At 47.7% G+C, this 20574-nt stretch overlaps 1 protein-coding gene across 14 annotated transcripts in view; it reads right to left on the bottom strand.

Annotated features, from left to right (window-relative positions):
- Nucleotides 1-20345, bottom strand: part of ZNF532 (zinc finger protein 532) — a 114191-nt gene extending 93846 nt beyond the window's left edge. For 3 of the 14 annotated variants that reach the window (XM_081253258.1, XM_081253260.1, XM_081253257.1), the window contains exons 1-2: nucleotides 20085-20338; nucleotides 18211-18320 (exon numbers count right to left, since the gene is read on the bottom strand). Coding sequence is in view for 1 of the 14 variants with exons in the window: in XM_081253254.1 (XP_081109380.1) it covers nucleotides 20149-20239 (91 nt within the window). In the remaining 13 variants the exon portion in view is untranslated. Of the gene's footprint in view, nucleotides 1-18210; nucleotides 18321-18405; nucleotides 18488-18763; nucleotides 18984-19399; nucleotides 19420-20084 lie in introns of those variants that run through there. The other 11 variants (XM_081253262.1, XM_081253263.1, XM_081253264.1 and 8 more) reach the window with 11 other exon arrangements.
- Between the last annotated feature and the right edge of the window lie 229 nt (nucleotides 20346-20574).

The raw sequence follows: 20574 nt of genomic DNA, 5'->3' as shown, positions 1-20574 counted from the left end.
CATGGAGTTAACTGATTTAATATTTGATTTTAATTTGCAGTTTGCTAAAATGTTCCAAAATGCCCCATTTTCCACATTTTGCTTTATTAATGAATACCCAGGAGTTTTATCCTGAGTCTGCCTGTAGAAAGTTAAATATCCCATGAAAATTGTGTTTTATTATTCAAGTGACGACATTCCTTTAAAAGGCATTTGAGTTTTCATAACTTAGATCAGAGCATAATCCCAGAAAACCCTCTGTGGAAGACAAAGTCCTGCTGTTCCCATCTTCTGTTTACCCAGGTATAGGACATCCACAGAAAGACAACTGGAATGACAGAGCAGTAAGAAATAATTTTTGAAAGCGAAGCACAAAAAGATCAAACAGAACTAACAGAAAGATGTCCGCAGAGGGCTCCTTTAATTTCAAAGCCCCTGCTCAGAGGACAATCAATCTGCATGGGATGTCTGCTCCTCCCCGGCTGGCCCCGTGGGACTCCTGGATAAAGCAGCTTTCACAGAGCTCGCCCTCAGTCACTTCCTCAGGAAGTGGGACTAACCACAGCTCACCGCCCCGCCCCCCCCCCCCCCCCCGCCGCTCAGCGTGGTCCTAGGATTTGGGAAAGGACACTTTCACCACGACTGGCACGTCCCGCAGGGCAGAGGCTCCTGTGCGCTCAGCCCTGGGGTTCTGGCTTGGCTTTGTGGAGGCCCCAGTGGGAGGGGACAGGTCCCACACCGCTGCCGAGGACCCGTTTATGTCCCTCTTCTGTCACCAGACCACCTCCCCAGCACCAAGCGCGGGAGACTCAGGGTGCTGGATTGCCCCGTGACTGAACCCGCATCCGACATACCCAAATTAAGCAACTCCAGTCCATCCACATGACTGCTGTTTTCTTTCCCTGCTCAAGAGTCAAAAATAGAGCTGTGCTGACTTGCTGTGAGTGCTAAGGCTCTTGAACAGTGGAACATCTACTAAACCGAATACACAAAGCTTCCAAAAATACCTGTCCTGTGTTTTTCTTTAGAAAGCAGAATGTAAATTTGAAAGGCAGGACTGCCCTCGGGTTAGCATTTCAACATGATGGCTCTGCTGGAAAAGCTTGAAGGCCGAAGTCAGAGCTGACCAAATACCAAAGCCCTGCGCCTGTAACAGCTGGCTCACTTCTGCCCTGACAACTGTGCGAAGGAGTAAGCCCCTAACCGGGCGGCCAAATCCGGTTACTGAAACTCAGCCACTGGTCTTCCCAACGGGTGGCCTTCCTTTCACCTCCAGGAATGCCTTTGGGAACCAGGTCACCTACCTGGGCTGACCGTCTCTGCAGATATCTGGTGCAAGACAGTAAACAGGTGTTCAGGGCAAGGGGCTTGCCCAGACACCCTCCAAGTCTAATGAAAGAAAACCTTCAGCTGAGGAGATTACAAACTATGGGATTCTCTCTCCAAAACCACACTCACAACCAAGAAATTCTTAAAGTCCAGAAGGAAAAACCTGCTCTTTCCTTAGCTACTCCCAAGGGAAAAAGGGCCAGGATCCTAGTTGCTGGATCTGGAAGACATGTCATTGATCTTAGTGCACAGGCACAAAGCTTTAAACCAGAAAAATAAAATCTTCCAAAGTGAGGGGCATCTGTATAAAAATGTTTGGTGCACAGTTATTTGCAACACAGCAAAACACTGGAAAACGTGTAAATGTCCATCAGCAGAGAAATGATTCTATCAATTATGGTACATCCTTTTTCTTTTTTAAATTGCAGTAAAATAGACATAACATAAGATTTACCATCTTACACATTTTGAAGTGTACAGTTCAACAGTGTTAAGTACATTCACATTGTTTATGGTACATCCTTTCTAATGGAGTGCTCTGCGCTCATTAAAAGTAAGGTAGAGCTATTACAGATACTGACATGGAACAACCAAGATACACCATTCAGTGGGGGGGGGGAAGAAATCAGTTCCTAAAACAATATATACACTACATTAAAATTAAAAAGAAAAAATAAGCATATTGCATTGTACATGTTTATACAGATAGTTATGTAAAATAAGCATACTGCATTTTATACATATAGATATGTAAAATTTATAGATATGTAAAGTTCATAGAAAGGCCTAGGTTTCACACTAAACATCTGATACCTGAATCCAGAAACGGTAGGGGATGGAAGGCAGGGGCAGGATGGTTTTCAAAGTTCACCCACCTAAGCATTTTCACAATCTCTTACCTACAGGGAAGTAGATGAAAGTTTACATTTCCTATGAACTCAGGGAGAGTCAGAATCCTCAACCTTGGCAATTCTGTCAAAGGTACTTTTGCAAGCGCTCCATCTCCCACTGGATATTCCACATTCTTTTAACTAAAAGGCCCCTGTGCCGGCAATTCACTAATTTGTCAATGAGTTTATAGAAATACTGAAAGGGTCTGGGCTAAATCTGTCACCATTAATAAACTTCAGAAAAAAGTCATTACAGCCTCTGCTTGAAGTGGGTTATTCAAACAGTTTCAATGATGAGAGAGAAAGAAAAAAATGTCTAAATTTCTTTGCTATTAGTTGGATACAAAATGCTTCGTGTTTGGTGAATTCCAATTGTTTCAAAACTAAGAAATCACTTACAGACCCATTTAAGTACTAAAAACAAAAGATCCTGGTTTAAGAGAAAAACTCATGAAGGCTTCAGAAGCATTCCTTTGGCATTTTATAAATGCCACACTTTTTAGTAGCATCTCTATAATTCTAGCTTGAAGCAAAGCATAGATTTTCCAAATTAGAGGTGATATTTTGAGAGTACAGACAGGAGAACTTCAAAGTAATTTTCCTTTGTCACCTGAATAAGCCTTCCAGATTTCTGCACAAAAATCCTAAATCCTGCACAGAAGCCTTTGTCCCTGAAATGCTCCCATCAAACCAGCAGCTCTATTTTTTGCTGTTTTATATTCATTTTACCAGCAACTTTTTTATTTTAAATATTAAACTTAAACTATTTGCAAACATTTTTGAGACTTCCAGCGTTAGAAAACATGGAGGCAAGCACTAGCAGCTGAAGGTATCTTGCTCTTCTCTGGGGATTTTTACAGTCCAGCCACACGTGCTTGCTGGCTTCCCTCAGAGGTCTTTCTTTTGGAATTTTTACTACCCCAGTTTTGAAGTGTTGTCCTTGCTATAAGGCTCTGAGTCAGTGGTTCTCAACGGGGGTGATTTTGCCCCTCCTCTACCACCACACACATTTAGCAATGTCCAGGACGTTTCTGGTCGGCACAGATCGGAGCGGGGCAAGGGGTGCTACTGGCACCCAGTGGGGTACTGAGTAGAGGCCAGGGACGCTGCTAAACATCCTACACCGCACAGACAGCCCCCAGACAAAGAACTACCCAGCCCCAAATGTCACTAGTGCTGAGGGTGCAAAGCCCTGCTCTGCATGAACAGACATTCCCCTTATCACCTGTTCTCCTCCCACCAACACCTAATCCTCCTAAGATCATGAGAAACCTGCTCCCCTTGGGCGTGCACACCAGAGCCACCTCCCAGCCTAGAGAGGGTGGCGTCACCACTCCAGCTACCCCTCCACTTCCTCTCCCACCAGCTGAGGAAGGGTGTAGACAAAGGGGCTCCCCGCAGGGTTATCACAACTGGTCCTGAATTCCAAAATGAGGCCATTGCCTACTCTTGCTAGATACCAAATTCACTTAAGGCACTTTTGGATTTATGAAAGGTAGTACTTTCATCTATAAAACATGACTGAGAGCATCCCCCAAGGTTATCATTCACAGCATGTCTACAGGCTGCTGACTTTAAAAGAAAACTCACTTAAAGTTCTCTTCCTGGAGGAGACAGAAAACAGAAAAACACAGAGAAAGAGAATTGATCATATTTTGTCCAACGCTATGTTATATTAAAAGGAGGAGAAGGAGGAAGGTGTCTATTTCTCACAAGGCCCTCCCTCATTTTTTACTGATTTCATCAAAGATAACCGACAGCTTGGAACAATGGTCCCCCCCAAGAACACTCCTCCTGCTGTTCAATTTCCACCAAAAAGGAAAAAGAAGGGATTCTACAGTCTAGGAATTTGGGAAGTGCTGGATTAAACACCCATACACACACCTTTCTTTTAAGGCTTCTCTGAACTTGCAGGTGCTGATGTGAACTTCTAGTGCGAAACTTCATCACGGGGATCCAATGCCCAGGCTGGGAACACTACCCAAGCTTATTTGCTGCTGGAAGCTTTCAGGGTGAGACATCTTTGGGACATATCTGAAACAAGGTCTAATCAATTATCCTCCTTGGAAGACGGTATTAGGAAATAGGAATTCTGCAGCCGAGTGTGAGGGTGACTCTTTCTTCCCATGTTTGTGAACAACTCTACCTCCATGTTTTTCTTGGTACTTCCTCTCCAGGGGCACCTTTGCATCGACCCAAGACGACTTAAGGAAAGAACAAGAGAACAAATCTCCAACTATGGAGGAAGAACAAGAAGGTAGTATTTCTAAAGGGACTCTGCCGTAGAAATGATTATAAAAACAGTGCTTGACTGGTTCTGTAAGTACTGCCAAGAGTAGGCTATCTGTGTTGCCAAATGCACATGCACACAGGTAGGCACACGTTTACGGTAAAGGAAGAAAAACCAGGGGACCACAGTATCTCTTAATGTTCACCTACTCTCAGTAGCCATAGCCACATCAGTGCCAGGCAGCAAACAAGACACACCTCCTGAATCTTGACAATAGGAGAAATATTGGTTGACCCAGAAGCCGTGGCTTTGAACCTCAAAGATATTTGGGCCTCCCACCGATCAGCTATAGAAAAGACACCTATAAACCACAGTACGTTGTGGTAGCTAAAACCTGGGCTTTGGAACAAGACAAATTGGAGTAAGTCCTGGCTCTGCTCTTTAAAAGTTACAAGGTTCTGAGCAAGTTACTTCTTTAAGCTTCTGTTTTCTTGAGTAGAAAATGGAGATAGTAAGATCTACCCCCCAGTTATTGTGAGAATTAGATAAAACAATCCAGGTAGGTGCTGTCTACAGTACCTGGAATATAGTAAGTACATATTAATGTGAGTTATTAAAACATCAAAACAAGGCCAGTGATAGGATTCTAGCATAGAGAAAGCCCTAGAAGAAATTCAGCCACAACTCTGATGCCCCCAAATAGGGGATGATATTGACAAAGATGCCACCAGAATTCTCAACAACTACAGGGATTTAATAATGAGCATCCTTCACTCAAATGCCTCTTGCAGAAAGGCAGCCCAGCAAGGTCTTCTAAGAAGCCAGGAGAGGTGGAACACAATTTTCCTATCCTCAACGACCTGAAATTAGAGCACTGTGTAACCAAAGAAGTCATAGTTAAATCTGAAACTCCAACAGAAGTCAACAATACCCTAATGCCCGAGATTAGGAGGAAAAGAAATTTTTTAAATATCTGTGTGTCATCTAAATCAAAACCAGCAAAGCCTAATTATTATTACTCAAGTGCTAAACCATGTGTTTCATCATTCCCCCAAATGAACGTTGGACAGCTAAACCAGACTTGCATTTTGCCAAACAGACATACACCTGTGAGGGGCCCCAAACATTTCATACACTCACACCAAGCCCCTGCCACCCACCATGGGAGTCCTCAGATATACATCTACGCACCCAGGAGAGACCCTAAACATTACGCTTGAACAATTCCTCAAGCCATTCGGCCAGTTTTCCTACCTCCAGTGCCCCAGTCCAGTGCATTCCTCAGACAAGGAGCACGTGCTATGCATTTATGGAGCAAATACTGAAAGCTAAACATACTGTTTTTGTGATTTTTGAGCAAACACAATATAGAGAAAAGATTGTATTTCTACACTCAAAATAGCTCGTACACCTTGGCTACCATACTAAAGAATGTAAAGGCGTCGGGCCCAAAAAAGGCAGGTATGAACACTGACTCCAACAATGACTGACCACTCAGCCTGGCGTATCTGTTCATTCTTGGGGCCTCAAGTGCCTCAGGCATAAAATGGGTTAAGGCCACTCACTTGTCAGGGTTGCTGTGAGGCCTAATGATTCAGAAATCCCAAGTGTCTCCAAATACAGTTTCCTTCACTGCACTTTCCCAAAGTGACCAAGTCACCCTTGAGCTACCTTCCTTGCAACTCTTGTTTTTTGAGTCATTTCCTGCCTCAAAATCTCTGTCCCAGCCTGAAAACTCTGCTCGGTGTCCTCTGCACAGGTTTTCTTCTCATGCCAAGTGCTAAGCTTTCCCACCATTTTCCTCCTTGGATCTTCTTTCCCTTTTTGTAAAAACTCCATCCCTCTATTTTTTCAAAACTACACCCGAAGTTTATCTTCACTGGAACCTCTACTTCCATGCAATGTTTCCGTTTTTGGATACTTCCTCCCACCTCTACCTTTAGAAGCCAAACGAGCCTATCGGAGAACAGTGTTAAAACCTGACACAAATTCCATTCGTTTATGGGTAAGCTATTTCCTGACAGTAATGAATCATGGCAAGGCTACAGACTGCACTCCCTCAACAGCGGAGTCACAGAGCAACCCCGTGCTCTAGGCTAGAGAGGAGGGCAGATGAAAGACAGGACAAACCAAGGAGAACCCATCCTGACTGAAAAAGCCAACAGCTGGTCCACAGCGTCATCGTCACACATGAACAAGAGCACGTTCTATAAAAGGCCTCCTTCGTAGGCCTCCTTTTGGCCTACAGTTTGTTGAATTTCTCTAATAAACACGAGCAGCTCATATTTTCATAGCCTTTGCTCATCTGCTTACTGGTGTGCCAATGTGAGAACAGAGGCAGCCGCCAGATCTTGCTCTTAGGAGGACATTCTCTAGAGAGCATCACATTGTACAATGGGGAATGCCTGGACCAGACACACCAAAGATAGCTAACACTGCGTCCATTTGCCTTTAAGATCCCTCTACTGTGGCAGACCTTCCTCAGGGTGTTTCACAAGCCCACTGGCCACCTCCTCTGAAACTACTGTCCCCCGTTTAGGGTCAGTAGTAACCCTGCCCTCCAAGCCACAGTGGATGAGACCAGGGCCAATTAGGTTTTTGGTCTTGAGAACTGGCAGTGAGACTGAGGAATACAGGTGACATCCACCAGCTTTAAACGAGGGCGCGGGGACACATGGGCTGTGGGACAGCCACGTGCTCAGGAAAGAGAACGCCGCTGTACCAAGGGAGAGGCACAAGGAGACAACTGAGGACACGTGGCCCTAAAAAGAGCACAGAATCATCTTAGAGCAAGATGATGTCTGAGCTCCCGGTTTCAGGTCCTCGTGGCACCAGCTGGGGCCTAACAGTTAGCTCCCTCTCTTATGGTGTTGGTTTAAACAGCCGTGTCCTGATCGTGTGTCCTCTAAAGTCAAGCGAACTCCAAACAATCTAGTGCTGCAGTGCCTTCCCAAGTGAATCTTGTCTACAAGGAGCTACTGCTTCTCCCAATCCGTCTCCTCACCTCGGCCGCCTGAGCTGTCCTTGGTTGTCACCATCCCATGTGAAGGCCGCCTCGTAAGGTTGGTTCCGATTCAGTTATCCAGGGACCATGGGCACTGTATCTCATACTGTCCTCACTCACTCACCTGTTCACTAACTCGCTCCACAATCATCCCGTGGGGCTCTCCTATGAGCACAGAGATCACGCCCATCTCCCGATGCCTGTGGCCCTGTACTCTTACACACCCATCAGTCTGCATGCTCTGCACTCCTGGTTCTTTCCTAGCTCACTGGACTGGGGACCAGCCCGCTTTGCTTTGCCTTCTGATGTTCTCTGCACGTCTATCTGCCTGGTCTTTAACGCTGACTCCTGGCATACTCCAGTAAGGCTTCTGACTCACTACCCCACGACATCCTGAACTCACCCCCAACTCAGATTAACATCCACGGTTCCAACCCTTTTCTCCAGGGCTGTCTCCGTGGCCGTGCCCGTCCTGAATGCCCAGCCTTGTCCCTGCTCCCTGCACGGCAATGTGACACCACGGAAGACACACTCACAGGTCCAAGACACATACCTCTACCACCCCAGGCAGGGATTCTGCACGAAACAAGGAGCTGACGGATTTAGCCAACAATTAATAAATCGTATTCAATGTGCTGGATTCATGTATCATAGAACTCTCAGTGTCCAAATGTCCAGTAAGATCTAAAACTCAACTAGGATTTCTGTGAAATGGGAAGCTTTCTTGTAGAGAGATGGGATGGCAAACTATCTCATGGAACAGATACCATTTTATCCTTACAACTAATTTAATCAATGTCCAGTCCCAATATCAGAAACAAGCCAACTACAGTTCTGTAGTCTACAGTTTATCGTTCAAACACATAACCAAACTCCTTCCTAGAACTCAATTTCTTGTTTGGCCCAGGCCCCGGAGTGACCTTTCCCCAGGCATCTGGATCCAAGGACTCCAGGGTGGTTGCCTTCAACATGCGCTGGACACGCAGGTGGTGGTGATTAGCCATTCTTCAACACCGCCCTGGGAGGCGGCTCATTAGGACTCCCATTCTAAGGAATAGTCACAAGTCACCCGATTCCTTGTCAGGTATGGAGGCAGAAATCGTGGCCGGCTAACAGCTCTGAGTCCTCACCTCCCATCAGATCCCAAGTCTCTGATCCAAACATGGCACAGTCCCTCTTACATGTTGATGTAAGGCCTGAGAGTCTTCATCACAACGACCTGAAATGGGTAGTACCCCTGTCGTGTATCTCCCGGATCTCATCTCAATATTAAAATCACCTTCTATCTCATCAGACTACAGGTGCCAAGGGCTCAAGGTAATAAAGCTGGAGTAACACAGGTATGTGGGAACAAGAATAAACTGAGGATCCAGTCAGACCCCGTGTACCCAGAAATCAGTGTTCACGCCAGACTGGGCGTCCATGGCTGAAAACCAGGGCTGACCCCAACGGCACTCACTGGCATCAGATGCAAAGCGAGGGTGAGTTCCCACAGTCAGGCAAGGCTTGGAGAATCCGATCACTCTGGAAGCAGAGGCAGCAGGTGTGAAACCAAGGGAAACAGTGGAGACCCCTGCTACTCAGTGTGGTCCATGGGCCAGCAGACCACCACCTGGGAGCTTGTCAGAAATGCAGAATCTTGGGCCCGTACCAGTCCTATTGAATCATTATCTGCATTTTTTAACAAGACCCCCAGGTGATCTGTATGCAAATTAAAGTGTGAGAAGTCCCATCTGGACAACAAGGGCACCCAGGAGGGACATGGGACTGTGGGCCGCAGGTACAGGACAGCAGCGGCAGGTAGGGAAAGGCAGCATGAAGCAGGGAAGAACTCCAGAGCCAGCCAGACCCTGGTCCGAGTCTAGGCTCAGTCTCTCACTAGTGGTGCCATCTTTGGTCCCTTAACCTCTCTTAAGTCTCACTGGGGATATTCCACCTGTCAGGAGACAGTCAGTGTAAAGCATCTAGCACACAGTAAACTTGCAGTAAATGCTAGTTACCTTTCCATTCAGAAGCAGACACCAACCGGCACGGACGTTGAAACCCCATAACCCGGGGATGAATTAGGAATATCTGGGAGAGAAAGGGAGCCCAAACTAGGGGAGAATGCGTTTCTCTAACAAGGAGACCCTAACGTAGCTCTTACACCATCTTTTTCAACCAAAAGAGGGACTCAACATCAATAAATATGAACATTGCAGGGCACCAGAGGAGTTTCACTGTTAAATTTATTTCGTTGTCCGTCCAACAATCCAAACCAGCACTGTCCAACAGAAACAGAATGAAACCAAATATATAGTTTTAAATTTTCTATTCCTATTTTTAAAAGAAAAGAAGGGGGGGAATGTCGTGAAGTTTTAATAATAAATTTTATTCAACCAAAATGTCCTTTCAACATATAACCAATATTAAACAACTATTAATGAGACATTTTACATTCTTTTTTTGTATAGGTCTTCAAAACCTAGTATATATTTTATGCTTACAGCCCATCTCAATTAGGACTAGCCACATTACAAGTGCTCAAAAGCCATGTGCGGCCAGTGCCTGCCACACTGGACAGGGCAGTCCTGGACAGAAAGGTCCCGGGGATCCCTTCTCCACTCCATCTTCCATCACCTCCAAATCCCAGTGTGCAAGACACGACTACCTGGTCCCTGCAAGCGAACATGCGCAGGAAAGGGACGGAACAGACGCTTGAGCTACCTGCCATACACTCACGATCAAATTTTGCTTGTTTTTAAACTCTGGTTGACATAAATTACACCAGTAGACAGACAACCCAGACTCTAGCCACTCACCGACTGGGCTGGATTTTCCAGGGAGCAAAGACAGTTGTAAGATTACAACTACAAAATTTGTCCAAGATTTTCCAGCTACAAAAGGAAGTGCAGCCAAGTAGGAACAAGTACTCTTACCTAGATTTCACCCGCTTTCACCAGATATAGGGCAGCTGTAACTGAAAACCTACAGACAAGGCAAGAGCCACTCACTGTGTATGTTTTCATGCCCCACCCTCCAGAAACAAAAATCACTACTGATAAAGGAGGTAAAAGAACAGGAGAAACACTACCTTCCAAGACAGAAAAGATAATGTCAGGGCTAAGGCCCTTCCCCTATAACAGGAAGCCTCAGGAACACTATAGCTAAGATTTTAGGGAGGTCTCACCACATACCAGCCACTTCCCTAAGCACTTCATATGCATCTAATCTTCAAAACAACCCTCAAGAAAAGTATGGCTTAGAATTTAAGTAACTTGCTTGACGTCTCACAGCTAGCTGGCGGCAGAACACAGGTTTATATCATTGAGGGCTGGGCAGACACGTATATATCACTGAGAGCTGGCCAAAGGCAACTGAAAATCTCCATGGCCTTTCCACCCAAATTTAAGTAGAACACTAGCCATAATCAATTCTCAAGCTAGAGACCTCAAACTACCTTCCCCACTCTTGCTATGTTAAATCAGCAAAACTGTTAAGAACCAGCTTATCAATGAGTACCTATATGAGGGCTTCATTTGAATCATTCAAGCTCTCAAGTTCACATGATGTAAGGACTGTAGGTATGAGCTGACCTATATGTACCATCAAAACACATATGAGAAATTTTGGAAGGCAGAGAGAAAGTAATGATGGCAACAGTCTTAGACCAGGAGGTCTAGAGTGCTGGGTTCTAGTTCCAAATGTGCTACTGATATTAACTACCTGCTGAACCACCACCCCCCAGCCCCGGCCGGCACCACCACCAATTTAGGCTCACTGTAGAAAATAAGGACATAACTGTAAATATTTAATGTATTTCCAGCTTTGTGATTTTTTTTTTTAACACAGAGCTGGAAATTTTCTAACCTAGAACTTTTTCAAAAATTCTTACTGCTCAGATACCTCAAGAATTTATTCCTCATAGAAGAAAATTATCAAAATCAATACTTATTACCAGACCCATGAGTCAGCAGGAGTTTGGTTCCCTAAAAGGTAAGGCTGACTTGAGAAGACAGACATTCAAGAACCACACCACCTTGACTTTACCTTTAGGTCTCTATGAATCCTTCAAGATGCTCAGAATCTCTAATTATGTACAGTTGTAGTAATATCTGACTGAAAACAAAACCTGCATTTGGGGGGCCCTAACGACCATCAACTAGAGGATACCTGGTGGGGAATACTTGGGACAGCTAAGAAGGCCACTCTAAGTGCATCTAAAAATTACTTATTTCAGTCTCCAGATTTAGATTAAGTAGAATTTTCTCTCCCCCCTCATTCTAAAACAGGCAGAATTTAGAACTTCCTGTCTATAGCAGATGATTCAAAGAATTCTTTAAACTGTGTTTCTGTGTTAGAACAAAAGATTTTTCACAACATCACTTTCAGTTTCCTTTGATTTTCTTATCCTTTTCAAAGAATAAATAAAACAGAAACACCTCTTTGTTCCTTCTCCCAATTTGTACCTCACCCTAGTACCCAGAAAAAAAAACATTTAAGTCTTTCCAACAGGTTATTCCTAGCACTGTCCGTCTTTGGTGTAGATAGATTCTCCCCTCTCCGTGACGACTAAAGTCAGGAAAACCTGCCTAGTTACAAAAGCCCGCTACTGTGCCTCCAGCTTCTCCATGACACACACGCTCACCTTCACCGTCCTTAACGGCCACTCCCAACGCAAGCAAGTCTTTGGTGCCTTCGCTGTTTACCCCCTACTTGTGTCTCTCTAGGCTCCTCCCCCCAAGCACCTTCCATGGTTTCCCCTTGTCCCCAGGGCAGAAAAGCCCAGTGACGAGGGACATGCTTCAAATGCTGCCTCCACCACCATTTTTTTTCTTTTTTTGAACATCTTTATTGGAGTATAATTGCTTTACAATAGTGTGTTAGTTTCTGCTGTATAACGAAGTGAATCAGCTATACATATACATATATCCCCATATCCCCTCCCTCTTGCGTCTCCCTCCCACCATCCCTATCCCACCCCTCTAGGTATCCACCACCACTTCTGAGCTGGCAGACCTTGGCCAGGATCTTGGCCCGAGTTTCCCAACCTGCACCATGGGGAGAACAGCATACAGCTCACCTCATCGTCTTGGTATTAAACGCATGGAAAAGGCCACCACAACGGACTGTGCTGTCTGCAGGTGTCAGCTACTAGCACGTGGTCTGCCTTTCTGGAAGTGTTTTGCCCTCCGACTTTCTGGAGCACGCTTCTCAAGCTCTTCAGCCCTTACCTCCCCTTCATTTATGCTTTTTACTATATAAACCACTATCTCTTACGGGAGCCCGAACGCAAACCTTTTCATACCTTTCTTCTATCATCTCTGTTCTACATTAGTTGCTGCCAGTCTAGACCTCCAGCTCAAACAGATCTGGGAGGCAAAGGACACCCCATGGGCAACACAAGCCAAACGTGAACTCACTGTATCAACCTCCACCTCCCAAATCTTTTCTGCCTCCTGAGTTCAGAATGTGAGAGATGGAATTAATCCGTGGTGGCAGGTAACCTCAGAGAGCAGTCTCTGCCCCTACCCCTCCATCACGCTGCATATCCAGTCGGGGCCTAGCACACACACACCTGCCCCTGATGCAGTCGCCGCCTCCCACTCCCTCCCCACGCCAACACCCCGGAGGGAGCCCTCCTCCTCCCTCCCGCACTGCTGGGGTGGGGCCTCCCCTCTGACCTCCCTGCCCCCAGCCGAAGTCCTCATTCCATCCTCGTGGTGCTGGCCCAGGACCTCTGTCATCAAAAGTCTTTCTGCCTCTGCTGTCTACACAGGGAAGCCCACGCTGGAATGGACGATATAAAAGGACCTTCAGAAGCCTGGCCCTCGTCAGCCCCGTAGCTTCCTCCTGCTCTCCCATCCCCACCTGCGACACCCAGCTCTCCCAGGGCCTTTCCACACGCCGCTCCATCGGGCTCATGCTCTTCCCCCAAGTCTCTGCCTGCCTTCCATACTCTTACTGGTTTTGCTAGGCAGCCACCTCTTCCAGGGCTCCTCCCTCCATGCTTGGCACTAGGTGGCCTAGTCGCATTCCTATCATAGCATCTGTAGGCTACTTCCCACTAGGTTTTCCCCTCTGGATTCCTTTTCCCTCGGTCCTCCCAGTGCCTAGCACAACGTCCGGTGCTTAGTAAACGCGCAGTAGCTGCTAAATGGATGAAATAATCCCCAAACTAACCACGATTCCCACTTCTCGGGCTCCTCTCCCCTCCACACATCACCATAACCTCTCCTGATCCTGAGCGCTACTTAATCCTCTAAAAAAAACCAATCTGCTTCCCAAAATCTCCCTACTTCAGTGCTCTGATATTGCTTAAATACTTTCACTTCTTTAAAAGACACAAGGGTGGGCTTCCCTGGTGGCGCAGTGGTTGAGAGTCCGCCTGCCGATGCAGAGGACACGGGTTCGTGCCCCGGTCTGGGAAGACCCCACATGCCGCGGAGCGGCTGGGCCCGTGAGCCATGGCTGCTGAGCCTGCGCGTCCGGAGCCTGTGCTCCGCAACGGGAGAGGCCGCAACAGTGAGAAGCCCACGTACCACAGGAAAAAAAAAAAAATACACAAAAGCTGAATAATAACTTCAAATATTTAAATAACACCAATATTTTGACAGTCAATAAATCAGACAAATTATCATTAACGATAAGTTCTTTCTGCAGCTAAGATTTCGACAGAGATCTTTCGTACCCCTTTCCAAAATTTTGATTCTATTATTGGTTGGTGTTTTATGGAACCTGAAGACAAATGTGAAAATTAAACTGCCAAATGCTTCTGAAGAGATTAGGAATAACTGCTGAAGGAAATAAAGGATATTTTACCACTTGCAGGTTCTTGTTTCCACTTTCGGCTAATTCCAATTAGTTCTGGGTTATAAAGCCTGTCATCCCCTTAGTGAGTGGTCTATTATCATGAACATCTCTCATGTGTCCTCAGATAACATTTGCTATGAAAAATTTACTTGGGAAGTCTTAACTGCAGCTGACAAGGCTAGATCTTTTTTTGTGAGCTAGGACCAGCTGAATTTACTTTCATTCTAACTTCTAATTCTTATCTACTTACCATATGACCCAGCCATCCCACTCCTAAGTCCTTACCAAAAACTTATGTTCAGACAAAAACCTGTATGCAGATGTTTATAGCAGCTTTATTCCCAATCACCAAAAACTGGAAATAACCCTAATGTCTTTCAACGGGAGAACAGAGAAACAAACCGTGGTACATCCATACAGTGGTCTCTACACAACTTGGCAATAAAGAAAAGAACCAAGTATGGATACAGAAAACAATATGGATGCCTTTCAAATGCACTTTGTAAGTCAAAGAAGCCATTTGTACGGCTTTCTGGAAAAGACCAAATTTAAGGACAGAACAAATCGCTGGCTGCCCGGGCGTTGGAGTGGAGAGAAGAGTCTGACTACAAAGGGACAGCGGGAGGAAAGTTTTTCAGGCAAGGGAACTACCCCCTATGGGTAGTGGTGGCGCACACACAGCACTACACGCTTGTCAAAACCCATAAAACCGTGGGTTTTACTGTATGTAAATTTAAAAGTAAAAAAAAGTTAATTATTTGACCATGACATAGTTAAAGATTATACGCCAAACACAGGCATACCTCCTTTGCGCTTTGCTTTACTGCACTTCACAGATACTGTGCTTTTTTTTACAAATTGAAGGTTTGTGGCAACTGTGCATTGTCAGGTGATAGTTAACATTTTTTTCAGCAATAAAGTATTTTTTAATAAAGATACGTACGTTGTTTTTCTAGATACGCTACTGCACACTTATTACAGTATAGTGTAAACATAAATTTTATGTGTACCAAGAAACCAAAAAATTCAAGTGACTTGTTCTATTGCGATCATCACTTTCTTGCGGTGGTCTGGAACCCAGACCCGCAGCATCTCTGAGGTACTGCCTGTATAATTAACACAAAGGTGTGGATTTCCTTGACGTTAAACAGTGGCTGTTGTTATTATTTTGTTGCTACTGTATTGCACTGATGAGGAAGAAATGTTAGGGGGACGGGGTGGGGGGCAACCCCAAGTCTTTCCCCCCTCCCCGTGCTGGCAACCTTTGCAAGGTTCCACAGGAGGGCAACCTCCGCTCCAGCTGTGAACAGCTAAATGGGAGTTCCACCAAGGATATGGGAAAGGTTATTCAAAACCAACGGGAGACAGCCGGTACCCCACAGCACAGCCCAAGAAAACATTTCAAGGGAAGAAATAAAGGCGGGGGGTAGGGGGAAGACTACAAATCCTTAAGTTCTAACTCATCCTATTCAAAGGTATCAGCAGAAAATTCCATCCATGTGTTGGCTGCAGCATTCCTAGACCCTCCTTTAGAAAGGAGTCAAGGTGGGAGGTGGGTGGGGAATCTCTTTGTGAGAAAAGACAGCAAAAAAGAGAGAGAGAGAGAGAGAGAGAGAGAGAGAGAGAAGGCGAGCGAGAGTTCTCCTAAACCAGGAGGCTGAGAGTTCTGAAAACCCTGGATCCAACGTTCTTTAACATGGAAAAAGTGATGCTAAGTAGGCAAATGATAAAAACAAGCAAAGGTTCACCACCCAGTGACACTTTCTTTCCAGTGGACCCTCCTCAGCCAAACCCACACATTCTTCCTCCAGAGGGGATGGCCAGCCTGTCGTCCTTGGAGACTGCCCCAGGCAATCCCGAGCAGGCGCTGGGCTCCGGGCTCCAGGTGTGGCTGCCCGCAGGGCGACAGATGAGTGGGGGGGGGGGGGGCGGGCCGGAGGGCCCGGCGCCAAGGGTGGGTGCCACCCTACTCCCACCTGGCTCTTCTGGGCAAGAGGATACTGCGGCTTCTCGGCACTCACATTCCCGAGCCCAGAAAACTCTGTTCCTCTCCGGGAGACCTGGGCCTGCCACATCCTCAGAGCCCAGCATGAGATCGCCACCTGAGACAAGCCTCCAGCCAAGATGGGCTCCTGATTGCAGCCCTGGAGAACCAGCTCTCCGACCTGCAACGGCTCTTTGCAGCTGGAAAGTGGAAAGACGGGGCCTGCGTGCAAAGCAAATGCTATTTTCCAGGCGCCTTCTGGGGGGAGGGGGAGTAACAAATCTAAAAACCACAGAGAGTAAACCAGAACGTTCTGGGACACGCCACGCCTTACAAAAAGGGCTTTTAAACATCCTATCAAGAAACAGTCACTGCGAGGGGTTAGCTGTCAAAGTTAAATAAAAATCACTGACTTTCTAAAGATAGGAGTGAAGGACTCAATTATAAAACAGCTTATTGTAGTATTAAGCTAATTAAGGTTTATCACATTAGCCATCTGAGTTTTAGTTGGCACCAGAAAAGCAGGAACAGCATATCATGCAACGTGGATTGGGATCTGCTTTGCAAGCAGATTTCTGCCACATTCAGACACAGAACCTCTGGCAGTCAAAAATGTTGTAGAATTGAAAACCAATTTTCACACAGTGATTTGTCAAGAATTTTGTTCCATCACATGAGCTATTTACTGGTTTCTCGGTCCGAGATTACATTTATCTCTATTAAATACCACACAAAGTATTCTGAGCTAACCATGCCCTGTTGTTTCTCTTTTGCCAGTTTTATCACACGCTGGATGCTCTGAAATCCTATGAAAAACATTTCAACAATAAAACCCTTGCATACTTGACACCCTTCACTGCAGATATTCTGCCCACCAACTGCCAGCACACAACCCATTCTAAGACCCTCGGCACTTCTGAAAAGGCTGTTCTGCTGAATGCAAAGAGGAACAAAATACCCTCCACAGAGTAGGGGAGAAATTTGTTTTCAGTCGTGTCTTCTACGGGCTCCTCCGGGCTGTACTTTTACCAAACCAGAAGACAGAACTAGTTCTATCCGTTGTTGCGATCATCTTGGATTGGATTCTGGAACTGCTGGTTTCCTGTTTGGGGAAGTTGCAGTTCTTTTCACGAGGAACCCCAAGGCGAAATGTTTCATATCCCCTGTGAGGTCTCACTGCCTTTGTTCTTTACTTTGCTACCACTGATCACTGTTGCTTCTCTCTTCTCCTCTAAGACCTCTTTTGGTTTTGCAGGATGCATAAAAATGCCAGCTCAGATCAAACTGTCATCCTTTAAGGCACTGGACATTTTCTATCATCCACTGCTGTAAAGTTCTGAGTTACCAGGCATCTTTGCACAGAGGAAGCCAGACTACCCAGTCTCCTCCTGGCATTACATTAAGTATTCCATATTAAAACGTATGCCACAAAATAATCCAATGGCAAACTCACCGTCAACACCCCACCCCCGCCCAAATCAATAAAAAGCCATTCCACCACTTGACTCGGAGTGAAAAGCCTTTCAGGTTAACACACAGAGCAAGGTAAAAAGAAAGGTGATGAATGAACAAAAGGCAAAATCTACCTTCAGACTCCTCAAATCCCAAAAAGGTGGCTAGGCTGCCTGGATTTGGCAAAGTCCTTCCATTTTCCTGTAATCATCGGGAAAATGCTACATGTGTACTGCTTTAGTCTTATGCAAAACAGTGCATTCCCCACAAGGCCCTGACGCCTACCATTCTCTTAAACTTGCTTCTTTTCAGGCCTGCCTCTTCTAAATGACCAGCCACATGCGATTTAATGAAGTCATTCTGATTTCGCCTTGATAGCAACACTATCATAAAGTCACTCTAATCCCATTAAACTTGGCTAACGTCAAGAGTATTTCTTCTCCACTCTCCACCCAATATTATCTCCAGGGTACCAACTCACTGTCAATCTGTGTCTGAACGGATCTTCAAATAAATACTTAAATTCATGCTCAAAATTATCATATCTCACCTTGTGAACCTTGACCTTTTGGAAAGACTTTGGACCAATGTTCAGTTACTGTCACACGGTTGCATTCTCTGCAAATATGAAAGGGTTAAAAGCAGCCCCAGTCAACAGGCCTACAAGGAAAAAAAAAGACAGCATGTATGCCTCACAGCATCACTGGAACGCATTTATGCTCATTTCCTAGAACAATATTGTTACCTTTTGGCCTTCATAATAGTCAGAAGCATCCCCAAAACCCTTTAGTAGCTTCTAAAAGGAAAAGCACAAAACAGAACATACCCTGCAAGAGAAAAAAAGCATGCAAAGTAGCATTCTCCAGCAACAAACAAACTATCATTACAAATCCCTCAGTTCACTTTGGTTTTGTTTTGTTAAAAAGGTAGAGAAAGAGAGAGCGAGAGTGAGAGAGAGAGAGAGAGAGAGAGAGCCTGCAGAAACCAAGTGTCCCCACCCTAGCAAGGCACATTTTTTTCTTTAATAAGGGTCATAAATCTCAGCTCCTTGTCCATCCCTTAAGCAAAAGAAAAAGGCAGGAAAAGCCCAAGTAATCTCAGACCTTGCAAACCTGCACATTTTCCCCCATCTTCTCTACACAGAATCTTCTAGGGCTCCATTAGTCACGTACCAGTGCTGTGTGGTGTCTACGTGTGCATTCACATACTGTGTTGGGATGGTCCCTTCCTGCAAGCTCCTCTGCTTTGGCTGCCATGAAGGGAGGAAGCTGCTATCCCACTGTAGTAGCTCAGTGACTGCATTGTGCTCAGGAGCTGATCTGCCTCAAACCAGTTTCAACCGGTTCTGGTCACCCTACATAAAAAAGCTATGGCAACCCTCGCTGAGTTGCCAACAAGTCCCTGAAAATCATCAGCACGGGGAGGATCTCGCTGGGGGTGGCTGCTCCCTCTTAGGTCTTGGTGAGGACGGGAAGGTCATCGTGGGTCCCCTCCACCGCCGCACAAGCACACAGCCCTGGAAAGGCTCCCCTCACGAGCACCCCAGAGCCCCTCGGGCCCATCCCCCCGCCCGGCCACCCCAAAGCCCACCGCAGACAGTGGTGCCCCTCCTTCTCCTTCCCCCACTTACCTCCCACAACCTGGCTCAGATCTTTGTGTACGTGTGTGTCAGTGTGTGTGCTCTGGGTTGGTGGCTGACAAAGAGCCCCCAGGAAAGCAATCTATGTGTGTCTGCTCACCCTGGCTGCGTCGGCGGCAGGGGCCGGCCTCGGCCTCCTAGCAGAGTGCTGCGGGCTTGTTGACCAGGCTCCTCTCTGCCTGTCACCCCCCCACCCAGCCCCCTCCTCCCGTTCCTCTCCTCTCTCTCGCAGCCCTGTCACCACCACCAGCAGCCCCCCAGTCTCCTCCTCCTCCTCCTCCTCCGACCTTCTCTTCTTTCAAGCACCTGGGGGGGAGTAGTCCAAATCCCTTCACCTCGGGCAAGAAGTCTAGGGCTGCCCGGGGTGGAGGCGCGCGGGGGGGTGGGGGCGGACACGGGGCCAGTGGGACAGAGGGGCACAGAGGCCTTTTAAAAAATCCGCTGCGCAGCGCCAGCGCCGGAGGGGGGGAGGAGGCGAGCGGCGGCGCTCACGTGGCCCCCCTCTCGGAACCTGCGGGGCCTAGCCGGCTAGTCCTCGGCCCCCCCAAGGAGGCCGGCGGGGCGCGAAGGCCGGCCGTCCCCAAGGCCAGGGTGGGACAGGCCGCGGCCGTCAGGCCCAGGGGCCGGAGCCTCACGCGCCGGCCCCGACCGCAGGGCCGGGCACGAGGGGCCCGCGCCCCCGCCCCTCGCCGGATCCCGCCCGTGCCGCTTCCTCCGCGGCCCTGCACCCCTCGTTCGGCCCGGCCGCCCCCTCGCCGCCCCCCGCACCCCGGGCGCACACCCACCCCCTGCCCGGGGTTGGCCTTCGCAGCGGTCAAGCCCGGGCGTCTGGGCCGCAGCTCGGATGACCTTTGTTCAGCGCGGCGCCGCCGGCGGCTGCTGCTGCTGTAGCTGCTGCTGCTGTCGTCGTAGCGGCGGCGGCGGCGGCGGCGGCTTCCATGTTACGGGCGTGTCAGCCGCATTCCCGCTGCCGGGGTCGGGGTGTGCGTGTGCGGCGCAGGGGCCTCGCCGCCAGTGCCGCCGCCGATACTGCCGATGCCGCCGCCGCCGCCGCCGCCCGGGCCGCCCCGCCGCCCCGCCGCCGCCGCCGCCGCCGCCGCCGCCGCGGCCTTGCGGTGCGCCCGGCCCGGGCCCCGCGCTTCCCCGGGCGCCGCGCTCTAGGCCGCACGGCGGCGGCGGCGGCGGCCCGCCACGCCGGGGCCTACGATCGCGGTGCGGGCCCGGGCGGCGGCGGCGGCACCGGCGGCTCGGCCCGAGCGGCGAGCGAACAAAAGG

The sequence above is a fragment of the Mesoplodon bidens genome, assembly GCF_964165515.1.
Source record: "Mesoplodon bidens genome assembly, chromosome: 13".
Taxonomy (NCBI): Eukaryota; Metazoa; Chordata; class Mammalia; order Artiodactyla; family Ziphiidae; genus Mesoplodon; species Mesoplodon bidens.
This window is presented reverse-complemented; position numbering and strand designations above follow the sequence as displayed.